We start from the raw sequence: 10,177 nt of genomic DNA on the forward strand, positions 1-10,177 counted from the left end.
GAAAATCCCATGGACAGAGGAGCCTGGAAGCCTGCAGTCCATGGGGTCACTAAGAGTCGGACACGACTGAGCGACTTCACTTTCACTTTTCACTTGCATGCATTGGAGAAGGAAATGGCAACCCACTCCAGTGTTCTTGCCTGGAGAATCCCAGGGATGGTGGAGCCTGGTGGGCTGCCGTCTATGGGGTGGCACAGAGTCAGACACGACTGAAGCGACTTAGCAGCTGCAGCAGCAGCAGCAGAGCATGAGATACAACCAATAAATTGTGGTGGTTGTTGTTTTGCTGTTTAGTCGATAAGTTGTGTCCAGCTCTTTTGCAACTCCACGGACTGTATGTAGCCCACCAGGCTCCTCTGTCCAAGGGATTTTCCAGGCAAGAATACCGGAGCCTGCTCCAGGGGATCTTCCCCACCCAGAAATTGAACCTACATCTCCTGCATTGCCAGGCGGATTCTTCACTGCTGAGCCATCAGGGAAGCCCCTCCAAAAAAAAACCAAACAAACTGTGGTAGATCTATCCAATAGAATTCTGTGTCAGTCAGGATCCCAGCAGATAAGTAAGTCACACACAAGTAAGATAATTGAGCATTTAATAATAGCACTATTTACAAAGTGAGGGGTATCCAATGAGGGATGGTGAAACACCTGTAAACTAGCCACAGAGAGGCTCCATTACACCGTTATCCTTGAAGGGTCAAAGGGAGAGAGCAGTCCCCGGAACCCAGTGAAACCTATGGGTACAAAAGAAGGCCAACAGGAGTCATGGCCAAAACAAGTTGCACAACCAAACTCATCAGTGGGGAGGAGGGAAACAAAAGCCTTTCCTAAGGGAAGGACCAGTGGGAGGGAAGAAAATATTTTGAAAATAATACAATCTACCACAGACGAGACTTCCAGCAACTCTCCTACCACCATATGGATAATACCAGACAATAAAAGAGACAAAGAGAGCAGAGAGATTGAGGAAACCAGAGTCCCACTCCAGTGTTCTTGCCTGGAGAACCCCAAGGACAGAGGAACCTGGCAGGCTACTGTCCATGGGGTCGCAAGAGTCGGACACGACTTAGCGACTAAACTACTACTGCTGCTAAAGACATCATCACAATAAAAAAGGCTGAGAGCTGAAGAACTGAGACCTTCAAGCTGTGATGCTGGAGAAGACTTGAGAGTCCTTTGAACAGCAAGGAGATCAAACCAGTCAATCCTAAAGGAAATCAACCCTGAATATTCATTGGAAGGACTGATGCTGAAGCTGAAGCTCCAATACTTGGGCCACCTGATGCAAAGAGTTGACTCATTGGAAAAGACCCTGATGCTGGGAAAGATTGAAGGCAGGAGGAGAAGGGGATGACAGAGGATGAGATGATTGGATGGCATCACTGACTCAATGGACATGAGTTGAGCAAACTCTGGGAGATGGTCAAGGAGAGGGACGCCTCGTGTCCATGGGAGTCCATGCAGTCCATGGGATCACAAAGAGTTAGACATGACTGAGCTGCTGAACAACAACAAAGACATCATTTAAAGCCTGAGTCCAGCATGTCTGTCTGCTCTTGGCCTGCCCCAAAGCTCCTAAAAATAGATTCCCATTTCTACCTAAATGAATTTGAATTAGATTTCCATTGCTTACAGCAGTAGAACTACATCTTTGGAAGGAAAGGCTTTGTCAAGCTCTGTTAACACTCTCCCATCAGTCATGAGCACTGACTCAACTCCCATCGGTTGAAAATCTCAACCAATGAACTCTCCCAAAGGAATCAACTGTCTCCACTAAGAGACAGAGACCAATAACATCACAGCTTCCTAACATTTTAATAGGACAATTTGAAAATATACAGAAAAGTTGAAGATTGGTACAGTAAGTCACTGCCTAGGTTCTGTAACTGGCATTAGTAAATGTTAGTTGCTCAGCCATGTCCGACTCTTTGTGACCCCCGTGGACTTTAGCCCACCAGGCTTCTCTGTCCATGGAATTATCCAGGCAAGAATAGTGGAGTGGGTTGCCATTCCCTTCTCCAGGGTATCTCCCCAACCCAGGGATCGATCACCAACTCGATGGACATGAATTTCAGCAAACTCCCGGAAGTAGTAGAGGACAGAAGAGCCTGGTGTGCTGCAGTTCATGGCGGGGCCTGAATTGCTAGTGATAATGTCTGTGGACAAGTCCGGGGTTGGCAGAACTGCTGCTCAGCCTGGACCAGCAGTCTGGACACCGAGGCACTCTGGCTGAGGGATCGTTCTCCTGGAAGCCACTCCTGGCTCCTCAGGCACAGGGCCTGGGAAGCCCTGCAAGGGCCAGAGTGGAGAAGACGGGCAAGGATCAAACCAGGGGAAGATAGAGGTATGTGGAGGAGAGGGCTGCAGGGGGCGTTGGGGAGGAGCAGTGGGCGGGACCCAGGAGGGGCGGGGCAAGAAGAGGCGGGGCAGCCGCTCACCCGTGAAGGGTCCATCTGAGACGAGGCAGGGAGGGGTGGAGTTTGACCTCCGGCCAGAGGGGCTGCGGCTGGATCCCCGTGAGCAGACCTGATGTTACACTTCAATTAAAACACACACATACACTTAAGCGCGCACACACACACACATACATCCTCCCCCCCTCCCCCAACACACACACACGAAGCTACTGATTCTCTGTGAAGAACGGACTTTGTGATGCCAGGGGGTGCTCCCCCACCCTCCACTGCCCTTTACTCCCCTCCCCCCACCCCCAACTCCCCAGGGGCTAGGTCACTCTGGACCTTGCTACTTCCTGTTACTGGCTGCCACAGTTCAGAGGCTATGGAGCTCTGGAAGCAGCTGAGGCAGGCTGGACTGGTGCCCCCGGGGCTGGGCCCACCCCCGCGGGCCCTGAGGGGAGTCCCCCCAGTGGAGAAGGTGGGTCAGACCCTCGCGTCCCCAGGGGCTGGCGCTGGAGGTGCCAGGGAGAGTCTGCTGTGGATCTGGGAGGAGCTGGTGAGTGAGGGGTTCAGAGGAATCAGAGATGGGGGAGTGGGGAGTGGATAAATGAATGGGGATGAATGAAAATAAAAGGTGCCAGAGACTGAAAGACAGAAAGTGAGAGACAGGAATAGAGAAACAGAGGCAGAGACAGATACACATAGGGTGAGATGGAGACAGAGACAGAATGACACCAAGAGTGAGAGACTGTAATAGAGACCGAGAGAGACAGAGAGAGAGAGAGACAAGAGATGGAAAGCAGAGAAGGAGAGCCAAAGACAGGCTTATATTAAATCTGAAAGACAGAGATGCAGAAAGTCAAAGGCAAGGGCAGAGAAATAGAGACAGACAGAAAGACGGGATCTAAAAAGACAGAGAGGGAGACAGCCAAGTAGAGACAGAGAGATGGAGACAGATAACAAGAGAGGGAGACCTAATAAGAGAGATGGAGACTAAGACTCAAGACACAGGGAGCAAACAAGAGAGGTGGAAAAAGCAGGGGACAATGACATGGAGAGACCAAGACAGTGGGAGACAGGACAGAAGCAGGCTGACAGAGTCCAGGGACACAGTGAGGGTTCCGCCCGCATGCTGTGGGCCAGGACTGTTAAAGAAAAAGTAATTGATGACACCTGTTAAAGATGGCAAGGCTGTAGGTATAAAGACCCGCTGTGATGGGATTTTGTAGTAGAGGGGAGATTGGGCTGAACCTTGCATATAGCACGGGCAATTGGGAATTGACAGCCAAGGAGCAGGGTCAGGGGATAGAACATTCCTAAGAGGCTGGGGTGTCCCTGGAGGTCTAGTAGTTAAGCCTCAGAGAGGTTCCAATGCAGGGGATTTGGGTTCTGTCCCTGGTGGGGTAACTAAGATCCCACATGCCAAGTGGCACAGCCAAAAGGGGGGAAAAAAAAGAAAAATTCCTAAGAGGCAACCTCAGGGGTAAGGGGGGAGTCTGGCTAAACTGATCTAGCAGGATTCTTGCTGAAGGCAGGCCAGGGTGATCAGCCATTACCTGGGGGATGGAGGAGGGGGGAGGACGAGGAATCTGATCAGATATGGAAGAGGGTGTTTTTAGTCTCTTAGTCGCGTCCAACTCTTTATGACCCCATGAACTGTAGCCCGCCAGGCTCCTCTGTCTATGGAATTCTCCAGGCAAGAATACTGGAGTGGGTTGCCTTTCCCTTCTCCAGGGAATCTTCCCGACCCAGAAATTGAACCGGGGTCTCCTGCATTGCAAGCAGATTCTTTACCGTCTGAGCCACCAGGAAAGCCCAAAATGTATACAAAGAGGGGGATTCTTGCCAAAACTGGATTTTACTGATACAAAGAAGTATTGATGGGCCCCGGAAAATGTTCAGGATCCTGACTAAAGTTTGGTTAGGCAAAGAATCTGTGTTGGGGCTTGAGCTGGTTTCTAGGCAGAGGCACACTAACCCTTTGCCGTCTGGAGTGGCACACCCATGACTGCCCCTTCCCACCCCAGGGGAACCTCCGCCGAGTGGATGTCCAGCTGCTGGGCCAGCTGTGCAGCCTGGGACTGGAGATGGGGGCACTGCGGGAGGAACTGGTGGCCTTCCTGGAAGAGGAGGCAGAGGAGAACACCGAGGAAGAGGAGGAGGACAGAGAGCTGAAAGGGAAACTGGAGGGGGCCTCCAGTCCAGTCCCTGGCCACCACCGCCCCCCTGACTTTGAGATGACTATCTGAGGCCCTGCCAGTGTGCTTCCAATGGACACGTGAATGATACGCAAACTTATGTAAGAAGCCAGGGGAAGGGAGGGATTTGCAGGTCAAACTGACCTGCACATGTCCAATTTGGTACGGTGATGTGCTCCTTGAGCAAGTGCTTTCTCTGAAAGTGTCTGAGATGAGATTGAGGGGTGGGTCCCTGAATCGTGGGTGTGTTTCTAGATGCTGTGGGAGGTTTGCAGAGAAACTCTTGGTGTCTTTGCAAATATGTGGAGATGTGTACAGGTGGCTATTAAGCACTTGGAGAGTGACTAGCTCTAACTGAGATCTGCTGTAAGTGTAACACACATGCTGAATTTCCAAGCTGGGTTTGATAAAAACAATATTCAGTATTTCAATAATTGTAAAAGTTAATTATATTTTGAAATGATAATATTTGGGGTATGTTGGGATAAATAAAAATATGACTAAAGCTAATTTCACCTGTTTATTTGTAAATTTATTTTACTGTGATAAGACACATAACATAAAAGTTACCCTTTTAACCATTTTTAAAGGGTCGGACACAACTTAGGGACTAAACCACCACCAAAGGGGAGGTCAGAGTGCCTTTCTCTTATCTGTTGTTTTTGTGTTTGTATTTTTTTAAAAATAATATTTATTTATTTATTTTTGGCTGTGCTGGGTCTTCCTTACTGCGTGGGCTTTTCTCTACTGCAGTGAGCAGGGGCTCCTCTCTAGTTGCGGTGTACGGGTTTCTCTTGTTTTGAAGCACGGACTCCCAAGCGTGTGCTTTGGTAGTTTCAGTGTGTGGGCTCAGTAGCTGGCAGTTCCCGGCCTCTGGAGCGCAGGCTGAATAGTTGTGGTGAACGGGCTGAGTGACTCTGCAGCAAGTGGGATCCTCCCAGATCAGGGATCGAACCCGTGTCTCCTGCCTTGGCAGGCAAATTCTTTACCACTGAGGCACTAGGGAAGCCCTGTGTGTGTATTTTTAAATTAAATTAAAAAATTTTTTTTTGGCTGCGCTGGGTCTTTGTTGTTGCACGGGCTTTTTAGTTGCGGAGAGCAGGGCCTGCTCTCTACTCGTGGTGCACGGACTTACTGCGGGGGCTTTTCTTGATGCAGAGCACTGGCGCTAGGGCACACAGGCTTCAGTAGCTGTGGCTCCCGGGCTCTTGAGCACAGGCTGAGTAGCTGTGGCGCACGGGCTTAGTTGCTCCGAGGCACATGGGACCTTTCCAGACCAGGAGTCCGAACCTGTGTCTCCAGCACTGGCAGGTGGATTCTTAACCACTGAGCCACCAGGGAAGCCCCCATTTTAACCATATTTTAAAGTTTACAATTCAGCAGTGTGAAATACATTCACGTGGTGGTGTGAATGTGTTTTCATCTTGCAAAACTGAAAATGTACCTGTTTTACAACTCCTCGTCTGCCCTCTCCCAGCCCCTGGCAACCACCCTTCTGCTTTGAGCCTCTATGAATTTGCCTACTCTACGAACCTCATGTAAATGGGATCACACTGCATTTGTCTTTTCCTGACTGGTTTGTTCATCCATGTTGCAACACATATCAGAGTTTCCTTTCTCTTTGAGGCTGAATAATATTTCATTGTATGAACAACCACATTTTGTTTATTTGTCAGTGGGCACTTGGGTCATTTCTGCCTTTTGGCTATGGTGAACAGCATCGCTCTGAACAAGGGTGTACAAATATCTGTCCAAGTCCCTGCTTTCTTTCTTTTTTAATATATATATATATATTTGGCTGTTCCAAGTCTTAATTGTGGCATGTGAGATTTAGTTCCCTGACCAGGATCGAACCCAGGCTCCCTGCATTGGGCGTGCAGAGCCTTCATCACTGGACCACGAGGGAAGTCTTCTCTTAAAAATTCTTTTGGGTATATACTCAGAAGTGGGATTGCTGGACTGTGGGTGATTCTGTTTAATTATTTGAGAAGTGCTGTGCTGTTGGCTATACCATTTGCCATTCACACGACCATGACCACGATCCCCATCCCTACGACCAGTGCACAGGGGCTCCAACTTTCTACCTCCGTGCCAACACTTTTTTTTTTTAATATTTAATTATTCTTATTGTTATTTTATTATTTTTATTTTTTGGCTGTGCCCCGAGGCTTGTGGTACCTTAGTTCCCAGCCAGGGATAAAACTTATGCCCCCTGAGTTGGAAGTGCAGAGTCTTAACCACTGGACCACCAGAGAAGTCCCTTGCCAACACTTGTTATTTTCTTTCTTTTTTTTCACGATAGCCATCCTAGTAAGTGTAAGGTGGTATCTCATTGTGGTTTTACTTTGCATTTCCCTAATGACTGGGCTTCCCTGGTGGCTCAGTCAGTAAAGAATCTGCCTGCAATGCGGGAGACCTAGGTTCTATCCCAGGAAAAGCTGCTGGAGGAGAGCGTGGCAACCCACTCCAGGATTCTTGCCTGGAGGATCCCATGGACAGAGGAGCCTGACGGGCTGCAGTCCCTAATGATTAATAATGTTGAGCATCTTTTCTTGTGCTAATTCACCCATTTCTTATTTACATTTAAAAATATGACTGCTAGAAAACTTAAAATTACATAAGTGGCTCCCACCGTAATTCTCTTGCGCCGCACTATTTCAGATGTTTGAAAATGGAATGTGGATGTGAGCAGATGAGCCTCAAGGGTTCATCCGTGTTCCCCGACGCGATGCAAATGTGTCACAGCGCCACCTGCAGGAGATGGGCAGGTATCTGCAGATAGCTGCCGAAGAAAAGTAGGGCTGCTTCTGTTAACTCCTGCCTAAGTCCACATTCTTAGAAGAGAGGCGCAGGCAGACAGCTCTCCAATGGGGGCGATTTGGGAAGGAACGCTTACTCTTCAGGAACAGCAAGGGGACTTCCCTGGTGGTCCAGTGGTTAAGAATCTGCCTTGCAACGCAGGGGACTCGAGTTCGATCCTTGGTCCGGGAACTAAGATCCCACATGCCAAGGGGCACCTAAACCCACGCGCTGCAACTACCGAGCCTGCGTGCCACAACTAGAGAGTCTGTGCGCAGCAATGAAAGATCCTGAATGATGCAATGAAGACCCGACACAACCAAACAGAAAACTCAGTAGTAAAAAAAAAAAAAAAAAAAAGAACAGCATGTCCGGTAGCCCCTGATGTCTGGGTGGGAGTTGCTCTGGGCCATGTCCTGGGTCATAGAGGTGACATCTGTGGGGGAGTCACCTTCGTCAAACACTCAGGGAGTTTGGGTGGGTGTGGGCAGCACCCCCTCTTCTGGTACTGTCCTCAATGCCACACTTACTGAGCTACATCCAGCAATGACCAAGTAAGCACCAAGTTTGCCCTTCCGAGTGCTCAGCCCAGCAAGGGGGCACACCTTAACACATAGAAATAGCCAAGATGAGCAGGGCTGGGATGGGGGAGGCACAGACAGAGGGGTCAGGGCCAGGATGGGGGAGCACAGGCTCTCACATCTGCCAACATCTCACTTCTCTGGGAATATCCTCTCTCCCAACTAGAAGGATAGTAACTCTCCTTGCCTTTTCACTTGATGCCAGGCCCTGTATGCCTGCTGTTGTACTGTACTACTGCACTTTTCAAGGCTCTATGCTGTAAGATTAAAAATGTTTTCTTCATTTTTTGTGTTTATTTTCTGTTTGTTAGTTGTGTGGAAAGTATTATAGACCCATTACAGTCCAGTGCTATTTAGCCAATTATGTTAGTTTGGTATCTGGGCAAAATTTGTTGGAATTATGAACAAATTAGACATATAAATATGCTCTTGGAATGGGACTTGTTGCATGTAAGGAATTTTACTGTACTGAAATTGAATCAGTTATTTATTTATTATTACTTTTTGCTGCACTGCATGGCTTGCAGGATCTTAATTCCAGCAGCAGGGATTGAACCTGGGCCCTTGGCAGGGAAAGTGCAGAGTCCTAACCACTGGACTGTCAGGGAATTCCCTGAATCAGTAATTCAAAAACTTCCAACAAACAAAAGTCTACATTTAGAGAAGAGCTAATACCTACCCTTCTGAAACTATTCCCAAAAATTGCAGCGGGAGGAATGCTTCTGAACACATTCCGTGACGCCAGCATCATACTGATACCACAACCAGAAAGAGACATCACACACACAAAAGATAGTTACAGGTCAGTATCACTGATGCACACAGATGCAAAAATCCGCAACAAAATAGTAGCAAACAGAATCCAATGATACATTCAAAGTGTCTTACATCGTGGTCAAGTGAGATTTATCCCAGAGATGCAACGATTTTTCAATATCTGCAAACCAGCAATAAGAATAAAAGCCATATGATCATCTCAAGAGATGCAGAAAAAGCTTTTGACAAAACTTTTCAACCTAATGAAGGTTGTATTGAACTTCCCTGGTGGTACAGTGGATAACAATCTGCCTGCTGAGGCAGGGGACACAGGTTTGGTCCCTGGTTCGAGAAGATTCCACATGTCTCAGGCAAGTAAAGCACGGAAGGCATTAAGGCCACCAGCTTGGGACATAACATTGTTTTCCTTCTCCTTTGGCTCCTATCCAGAGAAATTTCCTTCCGATAATTTGACTTCTGTGAAGGCTGTCTGGCTGTGGTCAGTGAGTGCAGTCTGAGAGCCTGAAATTGTGTTCAGAGGGAGCTGAGGGTCACAGAACAGGACAGGCCAGCAGGAGGTCACGTGTGTGCATCTCCTGGGGGCTGTGAAGGATGTGGCTGATGCATGCTAGCTCAGCTGCCCCTGATATCACCTGTTTTCTTTGGGTTATAATATTGCTTTATTTTGAGACACTGCAGGGTTTCTGCAGCATTGGGCTTTGTTTGAAAATTCAAAGAATCCTCCAATGGCAAGCTTGACTGTGACAAAAAGTAATCAATGAAAACCCGAGTGCTTGAGATATTCTGAAAGCAAGTCACAGATGTCCCTGGTTTGCATCATCCTCTAGCCCAGGGGTCCCCAAGCTCCGGGTCATATAGACTGATATCTCCTACAGATCAGCAGCAGCATTAGATTAGAAATAAAGTGCACAATAAATGTAATGTGTTTGAATCATCCAGAAACCATCCCCCCAAACTCTGACCCATGGAAAAATTGTTGTTCAGTTTGCTCAGTGGTGTCCGACTCTGCTACCCCATGAACTGCAGCATGCCAGGCTCCCCTGTTTAAAAATAGAAAAACCAGGAGCTGTTTTTCTATTGCTCTAGAGGCATGGCCTTGCTCCTAGGACTCTGCACTTCTGCTTTCTTATTAGGTCCTGCCAGAGGCTCCATAAAGCATCTTTCAAGGAGGTACAAGATACAATAATGTACCCTCCATCTGGAGGGTGGTCCAGCATATGCCTGGAATACTGGAGACCTGAGGGATCAGAGACACAGATAGTGCCTGAGGCCATGAAACTCTCATACTTCATTGTCTTCTTATTTGTTTGTTTTTAAATGTTATTTATTTGGCTGCCTTGGGTCTTAGTTGTGGGATTTGGGATCTAGTTCCTTGCCGCAGGATCGAACCTGGGCCACCTGCATTGGGAGCTCAGAATGTTAA

General features: G+C 48.1%; 1 protein-coding gene across 1 annotated transcript; it reads left to right on the forward strand.

Moving 5' to 3' along the window:
- The first annotated feature begins 2,735 nt into the window (after positions 1-2,735).
- ERICH4 (glutamate rich 4) lies at positions 2,736-5,107 on the forward strand. Its single transcript, XM_002694996.6, has 2 exons — positions 2,736-2,955; positions 4,427-5,107. Exons 1-2 carry the CDS (start codon positions 2,782-2,784, stop codon positions 4,646-4,648), a joined length of 396 nt encoding a protein of 131 aa, XP_002695042.1. The 5' UTR covers positions 2,736-2,781; the 3' UTR covers positions 4,649-5,107.
- Positions 5,108-10,177: the final 5,070 nt, after the last annotated feature.

This window comes from Bos taurus, chromosome 18 (assembly GCF_002263795.3).
Source record: "Bos taurus isolate L1 Dominette 01449 registration number 42190680 breed Hereford chromosome 18, ARS-UCD2.0, whole genome shotgun sequence".
Lineage (NCBI taxonomy): Eukaryota > Metazoa > Chordata > Mammalia > Artiodactyla > Bovidae > Bos > Bos taurus.

Coding starts and splice junctions, on each gene's coding strand:
- ERICH4 (XM_002694996.6), top strand. CDS start 2,782: ATGGAGCTCTGGAAGCAGCTGAGGCAGGCTGGACTGGTGCCCCCGGGG. Junction 2,956..4,426: donor TGTGGATCTGGGAGGAGCTG/GTGAGTGAGGGG, acceptor TTCCCACCCCAG/GGGAACCTCCGCCGAGTGGA.